The sequence below is a fragment of the Anopheles stephensi genome, chromosome 3 (assembly GCF_013141755.1).
Source record: "Anopheles stephensi strain Indian chromosome 3, UCI_ANSTEP_V1.0, whole genome shotgun sequence".
Classification (NCBI taxonomy): Eukaryota; Metazoa; Arthropoda; class Insecta; order Diptera; family Culicidae; genus Anopheles; species Anopheles stephensi.
The window spans coordinates 48,867,122-48,885,851 of NC_050203.1; the positions used below are offsets into that span (position 1 = coordinate 48,867,122).

Here is an 18,730-nt window from a genome sequence, read left to right on the forward strand (position 1 = left end):
TCTCGGTGGTGGCAGGTTTCGGCGAAGCACCGGGACTGGCAAATATATGATTCCTCACCCTTTTCCCTGCCTGCCCCGGTACGGAGCGATCTGTCTGCGGGAAGGATAATGCGATTCAAAAGTGTTTGGCGGGGAGGGCATAACCGGGGATGCATTTACTGCATCTGATTAGGGAGCAATTGATAGGAGGCTGCCGCTAAATGGTGGGCAGGCCATGCGGAGCCGCTGGGCTAGTCCAATGCATATATGTAATCCTATTAAACGGCATAATAGGATGCAAAATTAGACGAGGGATTCGTAATGGGATATGTGATTTGCAGCCACAAAATGTTCATATTCACCAATCAGCCATCTCTCTAACACGGCCCCGAAAGCGATCCCGTTTAAGGTTGGTTTGGTTTTAATCAAAACAAAATAATTAAAATCGAAACTCAAATTATGCGAGCCGCGTTCTGCATGCGGATCGATCGTGGTTGTAATGCATATTTTTGACTAATGATCGATTTTAATTACAGTTCATTCTCCAACAGTGGCGAACGATTCATGTGTGAGCAGGTAAGATGAATGCATTACATTTAGAATGAGCTCATTAGCGTACAGTAGTTGGACAAGCGTATTCAAAAGCGTTGTTTGCGTTTGGTAAACCATACGGTCGAATATTTATTTAGTACATTTTATATGCCGAATACATACTCTCTCTCTCTCTCTCTCTCTCTCTCTCTCTCTCTCTCTCTCGCTTGTCACTGGTAGGTATGTTGTAGGAGCAGCTGAACAAAGCCACTACCAATGCCGCTAAAAAGCAACTCCCTGTACGCTCACGTTATGGTGTGAATCCAAAAAGTTTGATATTTGCCCACCATACAGCTTCAAATTACCGCCATAATCCACCCATTTCAAAAACGCTGCGCACAAATCATTATCTCATTTTTTGTTGCTATTCTCAAAACTGTACACGCTAACGAGAACTCATTTGCCGCCCGATTCGGTGCGAGAAGAAAGGAAACATTTGCCATCGTTCAAAAAATGTGCTTCAAGAAGCGTAACAAAATAAAAAGCCAAACACAAGGAAAACGGAAAAAATTTCCTTTCCGGCGCGTTCAATAAATTGGTACGCTCCAGTTGGTGCTGGATTAATGCTTCATCGCTGCAGACCTAATTCCAGCACGCCCCAATAGCTTGCAAGCGCAGGGATTTTACAAATTTGCCCCTATTTGCTGCGATTGCGTCACATCGTAGCCGCCTGCCGGTGCAGAGCATCGTTACGCTTTTCGGGAGAGCTGACATTTATGCGGTCACGCGGCTATCTTTTGCGTCTGTTCCGTTGCGTGCTTCACCGAGCACTCGATTACTGCATGGCACTAGATCGCGAGAAAGAATGGAAGATGGAAAATCAAACAAAACAGTCAGGAGAAAACAGGAACTCGCACGAGCGAACGGGAGCAGATGAAGCTGGGGAAGACGGTCTTAAGGTATTTTTTCCACGGGAAGAAATAAGCAAGCCTGCAACGAAGAAAGCATCGGCACCATCGGGCGGAGGAATTGGCAGGGAATAAATAAATTCCACGGCAATTTTGTACGCTCCAGCTGGGAGCGGTAATATTCAATAAAAAATCATTGAACCATCCTGCCCGAGGGTGGGAACGAAAAGGAGATGCAAAAAAAAAGAAAACTCGAAAACATCATCGGTAACAGTGGACCGGGTGCGAATAAAGCGCACCCGATAGCAAAACCGTTACCGCCACCTTCGCTACCATTGATGACGGAGCAAGTGGTTTCGAGTGCTTTTGCACCCGCAGGCCCCAACGCGAATGGTTGCAAATGTCAAACGGAAAGGCCAGATAGGCATGGTGGCACGGTGTTGGGTGAGGTGTGATGGTGGTGGAGGAGGAGGAGAAGAAGGTGGACAAGAACCTGAGACATTACTGCGATGACAACGTCGCAATGTTTCAAAGTGAGTGAAAGCAGTGGCAAACCGTGGTCCGGGATCGATGGAAACCGTCGAGATCAAAATCTAATAATTTTTTATTGGCCATATTAAATTGTACGCCTCACGGCTACGGACGGTAACCGGTAAGCGTTGGTTGTCATTCGGGTTGGGGGGACGCTGTTGAATGTTCAAACTCAACGGAGGGTCGAGCAGTCGAGTTGTCTTCACCGGAGTGCAAGCGTGGTAATCATATTTGGCTGAAAAATTTTCTCAGTAATTTTGGTAATATTTTCCCCGAGCAGTGTATTTACTGTAACGGGATGGTGGGATCGGTCTTTAAAGTGTTTACCAAATTGATGGACCCCTGCACTGAGGAGGTGGAAAGAAAGAGACGAATGAACGGGGGGAAGAAGAACAGTTTAAACCCATGTTTTTGTTCATCACAATAAACAGGTATAATTTGTTATGAAATTTTAGTTTTCCTAACTAATCTAAATTTTGATCTATAAATAATGTCAACGTACTACTACTACTCCTTGTAATTGAATGATTTTAAAACTGAGAGATATCGTACCATTATTGTCCTGTTTACAGAGAGCATATAAAGACAAGTTCCGATGTACAGTTCTGCAGTGCGAAGACCTCAGCAACGACTGCCTCTGATACAGAGTAGTCTTGAGGCTCATAATAGGAAAATTAAACCTGAAGCATTTTGAGTAATGTTTTCAAAACAACTTGTTTCAATTAAACTTTCCCATAACAAAAAATGGTTAAAGTTACAGCTCTTTTGATAATAATGACGATTTTTGTGTAAGTTTTCTCTGAAGCTGATGAAGCCTCTGCAATAAAAGAGCTGAAGCTTTCTTTTGCTGCTGGGCTGAACACAATCCTTAGCACAATGCCTTGGCTGCTGTTAATCGGATACAAGCAAATAATCTCGATCGATTAGCATCAATTCTTACCTAGTTCCAAATATGGTATTAATGATGCGTTAGATCGGTGGCGCGCTATTCCAGTTAAATTCGTTCTCAACACCTTCCACGAACATTACTGAATATAGAGGTATAAAAATTCTGATACAAAGAACACTGGAATTCTTTTTACGATACAGTCTCAAGGTCTAAAACCAAACAACAAAGCCTAAAGAAATTAGCCAAGCAATGTACGAATTGTATATTGAGGAAGTTTCCACTGCATGTTACGTTTATGCAAGGCCCGTGGTACCACTATGGCAGAGACCATTAGGAGGATCCTAACTCGCCTGCAGCATTTGCAGTATTTGCGTCGAAAGTAGTACAGCAGAGATCGGTGATTCTGACATCATACTGTAGCGGTGATTAGGATCATCATGGAAGAACATGCTGCCGCGACAGGTAGCAATTCACCGTTGAATGCTGGAAGAGTCTCATTAGCTCTTCGGTAACCAACGGTGATCGTGAAGCTAAGGCGCCCGACAACCCTCACTGTCACGGTGCGACGCCGGGAAATAAATCGTTTATTTCATTTACATTCAATGTCGCACCCCCGTTGGTAATATGGGAGTGTTTGGCAAAAACCCTCAAGGAGGTTTTAGTCGGTACGAATCCTGCAACGTTTGCAATTGGTGATTCCATGGGTTTCTATGAAAATCTCCTCCTCGTAAAAAAGGCCACATGGTACATGGTTGTGACCTAATCCGAATATTTCAATATATCTTCAAAAGAAAAATGCAATATTAATATCACATTTAGAGTTGTACCTCATGTTATCAGAGTTGTATCACATTGAACTGTTACAATAGACCTCTAAACGATCGACAAAACGAAGTTGTGTACTCTATCCTCTAGTGAACTCTATCGCCAGTCGTAATAAATTACAAATCTATACTGATAGCCAGTCACCTAGCTGCTGAGGTACCACACAATTGATGTCCCTAAAAATTTTAGCTACTTATAAAAAGAGCCTGCAGGGGGAAAAGAGTTTCGAGGGCGGATTCCCGTCTAAAATAAACCATTCAGCATGCAACCTCCATAGTCAGCATTTTTCGCAAAGCTCTTCTACCGCTCCCACTTAAACCGAACGATAGTTTCAGACTAGAGCAACGGTGGGATAGGACAACCATAATTATTTGCCATTTCCACAAACAATCCCGAAAGAAATGGACCAATACACACATACACAAAGGCCAACATACTTACCGATAACTTCCATGTCCCCTGAGACGATGATCGTGTGGAAGGATGGTGCATCGGCCGACACCTCACAGCTGTACTTTCCTGAGTAATTCGTTTCGACCGCCTTCATCACCACGTGGCTTTCGTTGGAAAGTGACCGCTGATGTAACGATGTAATATGGAACGAAAGAAGGCGAGCATAAAAAGTGGATCTGTTAGTAGTAATAGTAGAAGCCAGAATGTCCACACCAAATGGCGAATGATTAAGAAACTGAGGAACAAAAATGTGAAAAAAAAAGAAAATGCACGACATTAGTCCATTTATCTATCTCGGACGGTTGCCGAAGGATTTGTTGTTAATGCTCCTGAAAAAAGGGAATGCATACTGGCATACACACTCATACACACAAGCCAGACTTAACAGCCAATAAGTGAGCAGTGGGAAAATGAAATTGCGTTTGACAACTGAACCACGAGAACGTAATGAAAAACCATTCCATCCCCACGCTGGATCCCCTTTTCGACGACACAGCAATCGGTGGTCGGAGTCACACAGCTGTTGATTAGCTGTCGGCATACTGTTTTTGCCACTGTCCTTACTGGGCTTGGGTGTGGTAGGTGTCGTCGGTCGTCATCCTATCCATGGTTGCAGGAGCAAAAAAATAAACCCGAGGAACGCAAATCCCCTACAATCAATCACCATGTGGCGTTCATTTATTCGCTTCGAAAGCGGAAGGAAGAGGAATTTTTGTGTTTTGCTTGCGCTACAGTGCGCTGGCAGCACAACACGAGATCAGCGCGCTCGTTTGCTACGTATGCTGAAAGTGGCTTAATGGTTTGCCACGGTTTGAGTGTCGGTAATTTAGAAGCGAAGAAAAATCGTTCTCGCGTTCGTGTAAGAAAGTGTGTGGTATAATATTAGGTGAATATTGAGTGTTAAAAAACGATCACATTTGTCTCTGACGGGTCAGTGGTTAGGAATCGCTGCTGGGTTATTCTATAGCAGCTGGAAGAGTAAAAGTGTATGTTAAACAGTTGATTTTTATACATAATCTTCTCACGTCTCTTGCGTCGTTGTGAATTGAAAACAAGTACCATGTCTATCCTGAGAGTCAAATATTGCGTTAAACGCAGCGTGATATTCTATAACTGTGCGTGTGATTCCGGTCTGCATGCGGCGCCCGTCTTCACATGGCAGAACTGGATTTCTAATCTCGTTTGTACCTTCATCTCGAGCACTGGAAAAATCCTCTAGCTATGAATAATATAATTCAACCCAATTCGAGCCAAATAAGAAGAAAAATATGCAAGATTTTATTATTTTATTGCAAAGTTCAACAACGGGCTTGCAATATTCCACAATCTATATGAAACATTCCCTTACATGTTTCCTCATTATCATTATATAGATCGGAATTCTGTATCAGGTGGGTTATGGGAATATAGGGCTTTAATGTAAATTTTGAACAAGACAAAAGCTTTTACTATATTTTTTTATATGTATTATATCGCAGAGAGATTTTTCTCTTCATGAGAAGAAAGGAAAGAGTGTGAATGTTACATTTTTGTCAAATATTCTACTGTTTTGAATCCTCCGTCTCAAGTGGTCTTAGCTTATATCTTTTTATATCCTTGATTTAATTTACTTAGTTCATGAAATAAAAAAAAAAGTTTTTATTGAATGTAGCGCTTGTTAAATATATTTGCTTCATGTGTCGATGCTCTAGCCTTTAGGTGCTTCAATAAAAAAAAAATCGAATTTCATTCAAACTCAATACAAAGAATATTACAAATAAATGATGAACCTCAGAAGAGACATGACCAAAGATCAAGAATATTCTGCAGATTAATTGTGGCAAATGATTGGGGTACGATTAGTATAAATTTCTGTTACGGACACATCGGTAATATTTAGTCATCGTACTAACAGCGACCTTCGATTTATTGCGTTAGACCAAACTACTGCAAGGCGCTCTATTCCAGTGTCACATGCCAATGACATCATTGATAAAGGTAAGGATCTTAAAAAAAACCCTAAAGCTCGCATTCATTAACGCAGACACAATTATTCACAAACCCATACACATCCACACATCCACGGTCAGCCTTCTAAGGTGATTTCATAACAAAATGGGTGGAAGATTAAGCAGCTTAAGTAAGCTACCTAGAAGATCACCAAACGAGCATCCATGCTTCCAATCCGGCCCACCGTTTCGAAAGTTCACTACGAAAACATTCTCAATTCAGTGGGGTTGAGGAGTCTTTATCGATGTTGTTTATCGACCGGAAAGCGACAAAAAAGCAGGACACCGTCGTAAGGGACAAAGGAAGAAAGAAAAAAAACAACAGATACTGGCGGGAAATACTAGCAATTTATTTCTTATCTATTTTGCGGCGTAGTTTGTCTCCGTTCCGGACAGCAAAGCTGATTTTCGCCGCTGAACCATCGGACACTGCGCTGGCGGGAAAGCCCGTTCGAGGAAAGCCAATATCCAGACGCCAATACTGCCCGATCCGATTGGCATTTTTATATGTTTGCACGTGTGGCTGTGTGTCTACGCATGAATGTTGGTATTTGTTTTTTTTTTTGTTTTCAAATGATCTCACCAAATGGCTCCGGTTGGGAGGGGAAGTTCGCTCGACGCTCTGGGACAGAACCGTTCAGCTGCGCTAGCTGGCAGGAAAAAGGGCTCGATAAATGCGGCCGCGAGTGATCCTGTTAGCAGCCTGCTTTTTCCGGTTCGCAGCAAGCTCATTGATGGCCACAGAGAAGACGAAACCCCGGAGACAAGGGAGAGTATCGAGACGAGGCCAAAGAATGGGGAAATGGGGTGAGCAAAAAACAGAACGGAAATCAAATCCACAAAAAATATCGTCACGAACAACGATTTCGGTTGGCCTTTTTTTTCTCCCTCCTCGGCATACTATATTTTTTGGGGAAGTTTCTGAGGCTCTGCTAGCGCTCCAAGCCTCGAACGCCAACTGTACTTGATCTATGTGGCGTTACCCTCATGCATTGCTCTCCCGAGAGTGAGCGGGTGTACGCAGTTCCTGTTTTTTTTTGTTGCTCCACATCTACCACCGCTTCGGTTTTTTCGGCTCCTGAGGGACAAATTTTGACAATCATTTTTTCTACCTATTTGACATGTTTACTTTCTTTCCCAGTCGCCATTATGAGTTTTTCGATCTGCGTGAACATTTTCACGAACGCATAAACAGAGCATAACCGCAAATGAAATAGTGCCGGAACCGGGTTTCTTCACCGCTACGCAATGCACGGTAGCGCCTTCTGGCGAAAGAATCGCAGCACGAAACTACATCATCACGACTTATGATTCGGAACGACACAGTTTCCCAAACGAACGAGCGAGCGTTGGAGATGTACACAGCAGTAAAATATGTGCAACAAAACTTGGGCTCCTTTGCTAAATAGTGTACTCGAATGTATGTCAACAAACGAGGCACGGGATATGTAACGAGTGTTTGGAATATTAGAAGTGAAAATTCAAACTGATTCTACTTCGTTCAATTTGAAGCTATAATGAAAATCATTGAAACTAGTCTATCAAATCAACTTGATAAGATTGAAATGAGGAACGAATGTGACACGGTCTTTATAATTCTAACTCGCTCCTAGAAACTATGCCTCACTGATCAGAATACAGTTGAATCAACACGCACAATGTTTCACAAAGCTGACAAAGCTAATGATAAGAATAGAAGGCGGGTATTCTTATCCATCGCACTGGGAATTGGATGCCACGGGAATGCTTTATGAGCACTGAACAAAGTTGATACAAATCTACACTGAGCACTGGTGTACTGTGAACGAAAAAACAAAAGCGATCGCAAACCTTCCCAAGTCTCGTGTCAGCCTCTTACCAAGCCTTAAGCCAGGCTGGTTTTATGGTTGTACGAGATAGGTTGCATTTTTTCAGCTTTCCATAAGTTTTTGCTTCCAACGAGCAAAGATGTTTGCACGGTTGTCGAAATAGGAACCAGGAACGAGCATGGAACAGTCCAGTGCCTCGGAAAACTCACAATCGATGAGATGGAGTGGAGATTTCGTTCACTTGATTGGAAGCCTCGATTGAAATCGGGATGCACCGAGTTCCGGTTTCGAGCTGCCCACACAATCCACCGCTTCCACCGTCGACAACTGAGTGATTTGAATTTTCATTAGCTCCGCTCATTCCGTTCACCGTGGGTGTGCGTACCCATCGATTGCGCTGGTGCGAACAAGCACTGATGGACCAGTGTCCTTTCCACCGACTTGGTGAGTACGGCTGTGTCAGATCGGAGATTGATTTGTGGCTGTGAACGTGAAGCGTGAAGATTTATAGAGTTTCGCGGTCTCATGACGGTGTCCGGTTTGCCCGGCTGCTGTCTGAATGTCAATTTATGCACTCTGTTTCGCTCGCAGCGCAGTAGTTGGGCGCAAGTGGTCGGTACGAAGCGTTGCGAAAAGAAGATTAGCAAAGTGCTTTAAATTTTTAGGTCAGCGTGTGAAGCTGCACACGTATGGTATTGGGGGTCGCCCCAGATTCTGAAACTCGTGGACAAGTGTTCGATTTTGGGAAGTTTGATCAGCAAGGAATACCTGGGTAGCTGGGGTCCTTTTTATACATTCGCGACATCAGTTTTTTGTGCAACTCATAGGACAGGTTTTTAGAGTTGAAGATACGTTTGCTTATTTTTTGTAATTGCAATTTTCAATGCATATCCTCATTCATTTTAATTTTTCGATACAATGATCCAATATTAGGGAATTATTCAATAGAATTCGGTTTTCTATGTAGAGCGGTCATTTCATTTAACTTTACAACAATGTATTTACCTAAACTACACAATTCTTGGAAAGCTTTCTATTGAGAGATATTTCCATCACCCATACTTTTAATGCACATTATCCTGGGTGGGCTCGGTTAAAATTGCAGTTCCAATTGATGCTTCCTTTGGTTGGGGTGGTGTTGGAAATAAGTCTGTTCTTGCCATCAGTTCCCAAGGATGATTTTAATGCTGATCACCTTTGTTGACATCGCCATGCTGTGTTTCTAATCTGGCGAGCTTCAAACCTCGGTACCTCTAGTGCAACCAGTGAATCGAAAATGTCCTGGGCCATCCTGGAAACTGTAGAACGTCAACAAAACTACCATCTTCAACAATATCAGACTACTGTTTTCGATTTTGGGTCAACCATTATTGCAGGGAAGCAACCGGCATATAAACATGTTGTTGGTCAGCATAAACATTGAAAGGTCACGGGCTCATAAACTAGAAACTTTTGAATACGAAACATGAACATATAGAAAGAAGCACAAAATAACAGCAAATGCCTAAACTTTAGTGCCTCTTCTTTTATGGAAGTCGGGACTCTTCTTTTATGGAAGTCATACTTTCGTCGACATTTTGTCTTGCTTTCAAAGATTCGATGGCTCATTATAACATTTGAATACAATTCAATGATAGCTACACAAGATCTACCAACAGAGTAAGGAACGGGTTTGTGTGCTATTCAAAACACAAAATTGTTTAGCCCCGCAGGATCTGTTCAGCAATTTCTTCACATTCTTATTTATTCACTATTTTCCATTGTTCGTCTCGTTCAAATTTAACGTAGGGAGGAAATGCCTTGTTAAGTTAGTTTCTTCAAAACTTAACTGCTTCAAAATTCGCAATAAAATCTTTTCCTTAGACCTGGGTAACCTGAAGAAATTTTTTTAAAATCGAGTCTCTGCTTGGCAAACGTAATGCGGACGTTAGAATAAAAGCTTACGTAATGCAAGCCCTCTGCGCTGTAAAACGGATAGCCAATTTGGCAATCATAATGTCGGTTCTACGATTGAGAGAGCTTTTGTCAAACACTTGAGCATGATAATTAGGACTTTTGTAACGATAGTATCTACTATCTCCGGGGGGAACAGAAAAGTAATCATAGGATGATTCCGATTTCTTGAGCGATTTAAAAAATAATTCGCGGTTATTGGTGGTCTTTATGAATCAGGATGACAAGAATAGGCACAGCAGAGCTTTTTCCTGATGCTCAAAATGCTGCTAAGAACTCGGGTCTTCCTGCATCGAGGTCCACACACAATCAGAGGATATGGTCAACGTGATGGTATCCGTTGCTGCTGTTACCAACCTTGGAGTCGGTCCTGCTAGGTCACGGTCATGCCCGTGAAACTGTGGCGAGATGGAATAGAGGAACCTTCCGAGTTGATTCTCACCTCAGATGCTCTGCCAACGAACCATGCGAAACAGCTGTTGGGGGGTGCGAAGAAAGTCGCTAGGGGGAAGGCTTCTCAAAAAAGCTGCCTTTGGAGACACCTCGTTTGACAAAGGATATCACCTTGAGAAGTATGTTTGCATATTGAAGACCATAATATCTTCCAGTTCCAAAGCCATGCACTAAGTGCATCTGATCCTCCACCGTCCTTTCTTGATAAAAGTAATCTATTGTTTAGACCTCTTAAAAGTCCTCTATTCGAACCTTTCAATTTGACAAACGAATTCAAACTCGCCGTTCACATTCAACGGTTACAACTTCACCGAGACCATGAGACGAATATATTCTTTCCGTTCCTTCGAGCCGATATATGGACCATTTCTGAGTTTCGTTTCTTTTACTGTTAATATTTTGTGTTTCTGTTGGCTATGGCTGCGCAACACAAGCGATCCACCAACAGTGTATCATTAATCAAATTTGTTTCGCTTCGCTCACTGCTGGGAATGTGTTTTTGCCATTGGACACATTTTGTTGCCTCCCCTGTTGCCTATCTTCACTGGTTTGTTTTGTTTTTGGGCCTATCAAGCTCCAACAGCGCGATGCACTGTGTGTGTGTGAGTCTGTGTGTATGATCAACCGTTTTTTCTGCAATGTAGGTTTCTTATGCGATTTCCTTAGACGGTAATGGTGTTGCCTTTTGCTGCTGTAGCGGGAAAAAATTAACTGCTCCCTTAGCTTTTTGCTATCCGAAACACGGAGAGACATTTTCCCGTCCATTCCACTTTGGCGCGTACGCACGTGGCCAATGCACCATGCTATTTGTGCGCTTCCCAAAGCGCCTTCAACGCCTTTCCTTGTGAAGGCTTTTTGTTTTTACTCTGCTTTACAAAGCGCTCCTAGCGAATGACTCTTGTTTGGTTCCCGCAGCCTTGTGAGTGAAACCACTTTTTCTTCACTTGTCAGCGAAAGATGCCCGCGTGTCTGAGTTATTCTTGTTTTTCTCACGCCTTGCCAGCCTTGAATAGTTCTTGTTTTTTTTGCGGAAAGTTGGTTTTTCCTTCTCGTCTCCAATGCTACACTCTCTTACGGGGTAGGGAGGAAGATTTCCCATGTGCAAAGTAGAGGACACAAAAAAAGGCATAAATGGCAGCAAGCTTGCCGCGACCATTTCATAAGAAATGTTTCTGCACATTCTGGGCGGCTTTTCAGTGCGCGTCATCGGAATGGAAATGTATCCTGCTGGGGGTCCCGATGGGAGCAATGATTTCTTCTGAATAATGGAGTAATTCAATATCGAAAATTCGTCCGCTGTGATGGCAAACAGCCCTCGGAAGGATTTTTAACCTCGGTAAACAATTTATTGCTTCCAACGCGACCATCGCTACTGTCTTCTGAGTTTTGTTGAAAATATTACAAATCACTTGTTTGGTCTTAGTACCAGGGCTGACAACAGCATTTTAAATCAAATTTACCAATATTGCTTTCGTTCGATAGGACCGCTTATACAAAAAAAAAAAACATGATTGCATAACCGAAGTATAGACAATAATTCGCAAGGAAATCGTCACACCGTTTAGAGCAGTGGGTAGAGCTCAGAGGTTATAATAAAAGTACGGAGATTTAATAAATTGCGCCGCCATACTAATCGTTCGAGCGTGCAAGGCGGCACTAACTCTTGTTTGGCTCGGAATGTCGTAGCATCCGAACCGAAGTCATCCGTAAAGAGAGAGAGAGAGAGCGAGAGAGAGAGAGAGAAAGTGGAAAAAGTCGAACTTTTACCAAATGCCAGCCATGCAATATATATCTACAACTTTTCGCACCACACCAACTTGCTTCGAACTGGAACGCCATGTAAAGTGTTGTAATCCCATTTGTAGGAACAGCCCGAATTCGACGGGTTTTGTAGTACAAGTAAAAATCCGACCGTTCGGCTTACCAGATTTATGAGTGTAAAGTTCAAAAGTTTTCGCACATGGACATGGGCACCAGGAGATAGGGGTCATGTGTCTTGTTTTTTGTTGTTGTTGGGGTGAACATAATAGCCCCGGGAATGGGTGCACTTCCACACGGGCGTAGGCTACATACAAATACACACACACACACAGAGGCACAAAGCAAGCAAGCAGGAAACATAACAGTAGAATTCCATTGCAAACGGAATACGAAAAGTCTCACCGCTCCGCGCTACTGGGCTGTAGTGAAAAAGTCGACTAGACACCGAACGCAACATAAAGATGGTCGGTGAACATCGATGAGGCATGCAGGGAGGTAAGAAACTGCGAGAAGGAAATAATATCCACTAAAAGGTTGTGTCAAGCACCCTGATTTCGGAAACTGTTGTATGCATAAATTTTGTTTTCAACTACGCCTTTGGTTATGCACCGTACCAATGGCTATTCGTTGGATCGAGTAAATACTTCGAGCATTTTAGAAAAGCATTTTAAATTGAATGGGTTTTTTCGTACAAAAGAAACATTTGCAAAGGGTTTGGTTAAGGTTGGCGAAATCTGCGTTATTGAAGAACTATTTAAACTATTTGTTAGAACATATAGGTATTATGCCGGTTGTATGTGTAAGGAGTCATTAATTGAAAACAGGTCTATATTTTTTTAAATTAAATTTTTAGCATTTTATATTTGCACGGCATAACAGCAATTCAACTTGGCCAGGCTTGGTGTATGTTAGACAGGAGCTCGAAAGCCTCAAGACTTCGTTCCACAGCATCTGCGATCTGGTGATCGTGAATTCATTCGGATAATTTGAATAATGATCTACTTGAGGATCGTCTTCATTTTTCCTGAGCGGATGGACTATTTGTGTGAACTGTCTTCCTCCCTGCGTTCAATTTTTACTGTTTGTCTGTCTATTACATCTTTTGCTGTAGCTTGCAGGTATGATTGATAATGAATGAATAGATTGATGAATGATGTATGAATGAGATCGAACGCTGTGAATAGTATGGTGCAGAACAGATGAAGTTGTACCGAGCAAAGCCAGTCAAAGCAGTGAGAAAGGGGGCAGGTGGCCACTCAGGCTGCGGATCATGGTTGAGACCCTTGTTCTGCACTCGACCTCTTCTATGGATTATGACAAGTTTTCCTCGGTAACGAAGCGTCCAAGTATGACCAAGATAATATCCTCTCTCGATAAAACTTAACGTTCACAACAGGACTGTACCATTGAATGACGCAACAGCACACAATAAATAACTCTCGAACACTCATGAGATAAGGTGCCCTATTACGTTTCATCGATGGAAATATCTCAATAAATAAATAAAGTATATTTTAAAGCTATGAAAATTACGATCCATGATAAAAACAACAACATTTTTCAATTTTTTCAATTAACAGTAGAATCTCACCTCTGTTGAATTCAATTCACACACAGCGAATTGCCTATGAAACCTCTACTGCGTAAAATAAAACAAAGCAATTCTTACCTCGACGTCGATTCCGCTGACGCTGAAAACCTGCACCGACGGATGCACCTGTGGTGTGTAGCGATAGAACTCTCGCTTTCCCTTGTACCACTTGATCGAATAGAGCCGCTCGTTGTCCTCCAGCTCGTACTCGCAGTACAGATGAACGGGATCGCCTTTCCGGACGGCCGTTGGGACCGTGACCCGTACGTTCCGCAGCCCCACCGACAGCTCTGCAGCGTGGCAAACATGGAAGATAACCGAAAGAGGGAAGAGAATGAAATAAGATGGATACAGTCATTAGCTCGATAGTCTTGCGATTAGTGGAAATAAAGCCAGCTCTTTGGGGCCGCAACTGTGAGCTGCCACTTAACGAGCCTGGATTACGGAAAGTGAATCCTTTTCCGAGCAGAATCATACACCCTTCTGTTTGTGCTACTTTTTCGTGCGATTTGCCGACACCGCACCATATCCTGTTGCAAGCACGTTGTGTGCCGCATAGTCGAATCGGAGTATTTTTCGCAAAAGCATGAAAGAAAATGTACAAAAGCAAATAATTGAAACATACTGGTTCCCTTTTTCTGAGCACCACTCTCACTGTTTGTAAAGCGAGTAAACAAAATTTAACGTCTTTTGTGTGCTGCACGGTATAATTTTTGGCTAGCGGAAATAGGATTTGGATGAACAAAAATTGTTTAATCTTTCATATTGTGCTACCGTGGCTGGTTTATTCGGTTTTGTGCGGTTGGAGCAATGCGTCTCGGAGCGGCTCGCTTGATAAAAATGTATTTTTTATTGTGCTGTATATATGTTTGCTGCATGCGTTGCTGGTTGTTTTTTTTTATTGTGTACGCGATGCTGCCCCGTCGCACAATGTTTACTTGCACGATGCACCACTTTAGCTTTGATAATTTAATTAAAAATTCGTTTTTATGCCTCCCAGTGCTCCTAAGCTGCGATGGCCTAGATATTAAAAATGAAAATAAAACCAAACGGGGTAGCAAACAGCAGATGAAGCCCTTTTTGTTTTGTTTGGTTTTGGAGCTTTGGTTTATTTTTGCACTGTGCAAAACATCGCTACGTATCGGAATACAAACGGCCAGCCTTTGCCTGTTGGTTCGCTTTATTTTTTGGTTTTGGAAGGCTATTTAGCTTAATGTAGTATGCGTGTTGTTGTCAGTGGAATATTCTTTTGTGAAAAAAACGTTCTTTTATATTGTTTAATGATGAATAGTACAACAGGAGAAGTTTAAACTTTAAAACAGGTAATCAAAATTGCTGAAATATAGCGAAACTGAGTATGAATGTATCGCACATTTGGAGATGGTTCTGTAACTATGTTATATGATTTGTTTTAAAAATGTATGATGTTTTTGAAAGGTTATTTACAATTGTGGGATTCCGTGATTGGTCCTGGATTTCTGGAGATTTAAAATTTAAGAAAATAAAACCGTTATCAAGCTTGCCGTAATTTCCCTTTTACACAACATATAACTAAAAAGTTGATTTGTTTAATACATATATAAGAAGGTCACGACTGTTTGTAATTTCACTATAAATGAGCTAAATGAAAGTGTTAATTATTTTCTATGTTAATGTAGGACGACCTGATCATATTGAACTAGTTTAAATTCATGATTTGTTTGAAAGCTCACAGTGACTTAATGTACAATGGACAAGCCGTAGGTAAAAAAAAATGCATAATGTTTTCAAACAATTTGTGTTTTGTTTGCACGTTCATTAAGAACTCGATTACAATACAAAATGAATAAGAGGCCTGTTATGTTGCAACTGGTACTTTGAAACTACTTTTGAATTTTACCCTTTGAATTGTGAGTCAGTACAGATAAAGTCCGTTTCAATTCGACAAAGGAACGGTTTATATTTATATTAAATTTGTTTATAAAATAAACAGTAGCGAGATGTCTGCAAGAAAGTGGGAGCTGTAGTAGCAATAGTTTTTCACATAAGAGGTTCAGGGTCAAATCTTATCAAAATCGTCGTTTACCTCTCTTCAGGGATCTAGCCGGGGACAAAGTCAGTTCAAGGAAGGCAGAATTGAAAAGCCGATAGCTCTTGAGGTTGTAATACTAACGAAGAAAATCAGGTAGATTTAAAAGTCTTGATAAGCTAAGGTTGACAATTTTTAAAAGTATGTGAAGTTTTTGTTTCAGTTCTAGAACTCAAATAATATGCCCGTGATAAGGCGAAGTATCACGAAGGCAATGCCTTGGTAATTTTTGTGATTTTTTTTTGTTGACATTTGTATTTTGTCTGCACATGAGGTGCCAGCAGTAAGGTCAACCTTCAACTCGTCATAATAAAAAAAAAAATTGAATTCAAATAGTGACAAGAGGCTATTGTGAAGGCATCATTAAAAATCTACATAAATATGATGTAGCCACTATTGTACACCGAATTAGACTAGGCCATGTCATGAGATTGACACCTAACGATCCAGCCTGTAGTCGTTTTATTTCGACAACAAAAAGAAAAGAGGCATTTAAGGTCCAAGATGACCTTGAGTTACGGTGTCGATGTGTCGGACAGAAAATATTTGTTAGTTAAACAACAGCGCTAGATCGTCAGAACTTCTGTAGCAAGCCAAAACCGAGAAACGATTGTGGTGCCAGATAAAAAAAAAACCTTAAAGATATAACATTTGTTCTCAAAGCTTCAAATTTGAGTGAAACTCATAACTAATTAGTATTTCATACTCATAACAAATTGAAACAATAATGCAAATTTGAAAACATGTGCACAACGCAATACTCGCACTCAGCTTCACATCATTTAATACCAAGAGCTTACGAAAATCCTTTACTTATCTAGCCATCAACGCCATTAGCAAGCAATATACGGTTCCATGATTTTTATGCGCTGCGTATGCGTTCAAAATATCGACTAAAGTAGTAGTCCCAACTACCAACTACACAAGCTTTCAGCCGTTCGGAGAGCACACAGTATAGAGGAGAAGGAAAAAAAATTTCACGAAATACATCTGGCTAGCGGTTGTGCAACAAATTCAGCCGAGTAAACTCTAGTTACGACCGCAACAGGAGTGAAGAGAAAAATCGTTTCATCGTACCGTAAAATGTACCAGATTGAATGTGACCATGGCAAGCTCGGGCAAATATGTTTCCGTTCGCGCACTGACCAACGATCACGGCGGACGAGTTGTGTACTTATCCGTCGAGTCGTGTAGTGACATTCGTCAACAGACGACGTAGCAAATAGTGAGGCTGCTGCAGCACTAGTCTGAGCATGTTTTCGCTCTGCCGGATGTTTAACGGTGGGACAGAAAATTGTATTCCGAGGGGAAAGGGGTAGGGCGAGGTCTCGGTGTGCTAAAGCTGACCCCAAAGCTGCGCCTTTTCCGGGATAATAGGTTTTTCTAGCGAGTGCCGGCACATGCACGAAATGAATTGCACGTCGGCGAAGGCTAAATACAGAGATGGAGCGGAGCACACCATACGGATGGGTGAGAGAAAAGAGATAAAACTAGCAAAACAAATGAGTAAATAGCAAACATCCATTCCGCTAATCCGTTAGCATTGCCTAAATGTTCGGTTTCGTTCGTGCAACGCAGCGCACCATTTGTAGCGAACATGCGATTGTGGACAATGACGGGTCGGCTTGACGGTAGCAACAAACACTACAACGAGTAGATCACAATTCCGTTGTTTCCGGATAGCTAAAGCTGCTACCCCGTTCTGTTCTGTATGGGGTGTTATACATCGATGGAGGCGCCTGGTGCGTTTCACGTTAGCTGGAGCTATACCATTCTGGTAGCAAGACGCAGAGTGTCCTCTATAACGAACTCCACTCTCCTGATGCAAGGCAATTTGATAAGCATATCCAAAAAAAATCATGTGTTTGAAAGAGGTTATGCTCATCTATTCTAGATTATGGGAAGTTATGCAACGGTGGAGGCGCTTGGTGCGTTTGACTTCAGCTGTAGCTAACAGTCTTGTAAGATGCAAAGCGCTAAGGAGAACGAACATCTGATACAAGGGAAATGAATTAGGATGTGCAAGACATTACAATTAAATGAGATCATTTGTAAGGGGTTTCACTCATCTATATTGCATTAAAAAAATATCCACATGTTCAAAACACATGTGGAGGTAGAAAACAACAATATTTATATATATTTTTAATTATGACGGCATAGAGCCGTATTGTCAGAAAAAGAAAGCAACAACAGTTAGTAAATTTAAATCACTTTAAACTACGAACTGGGACTATAAAAATCATACGGAACTTGTTTCACGATCTGAAAGTCATTAAGAAAGTGCTTATGGAATACGTCCGTAAAACGGATTCATGGAACAGTATTTTGTTAGCAGTTGATTTATCCTCAGTGCGACCAATGAGATCCAATACATTGCCAAAATAAAATAACTCCATTTGCCTGATAAATTCACACGAAACCCAAAAGCCTATGAGCAGGCTCTCTACTACCCTGTCTGTTCTTACTGGTGATTTTATTTCCTGTTTTCTTTCAGACAATCAACGGATATTATCACACCGAGTTTGCTTTTCGCTCTGTACCTACACGGACGAAGCTGCAGCTGCAACGAACTATTGATGCAGCTGCACACGAAACTTTTCCAATTCAACCCAATTCGACAGCTTGTTTGGGGTTGTTATTTTGCCATGTTTACTTGCTCGTGTATTTGTTTTCCTTACCGAGAACGGACTCTAGACCACGCGAGCCAAGGCGAGTGCCAGCAAGCGGAGTGCGGAATGTTTACGGTGTTTCTGGAAATAAAAATCGCACACCCATGCAATTCTTTCTACCAGTTTTCTCGCGTTTTGCACCATATTCCTAGCGCCTGCCGCCTCGGTCCTCAGTCCTGGCTGCGCTGGTGTGTAAATGTGATGTTACATTACACACTGGTTCTCTTCGGCAAAGCACATTAGCATGACGAGGGAAGGTGTTTTGCCCTCGTTTGTTTGGCAACGGGACACGGGAGCCAGTCAGGAAGAACGGGCTACGA

At 41.9% G+C, this 18,730-nt stretch overlaps 1 protein-coding gene across 6 annotated transcripts in view; it reads right to left on the reverse strand.

Annotated features, from left to right (window-relative positions):
- LOC118513197 overlaps positions 1-18,730 on the reverse strand; it is an 88,417-nt gene that overhangs the window by 13,540 nt on the left and 56,147 nt on the right. For all 6 annotated transcript variants that reach the window (XM_036058689.1, XM_036058684.1, XM_036058686.1 and 3 more), the window contains 2 exons: positions 13,749-13,960; positions 4,105-4,240 (listed from right to left, as the gene is read on the reverse strand). In XM_036058689.1, the coding sequence (XP_035914582.1) occupies positions 4,105-4,240; positions 13,749-13,960 (348 nt within the window). The remainder of the gene's footprint in view (positions 1-4,104; positions 4,241-13,748; positions 13,961-18,730) is intronic.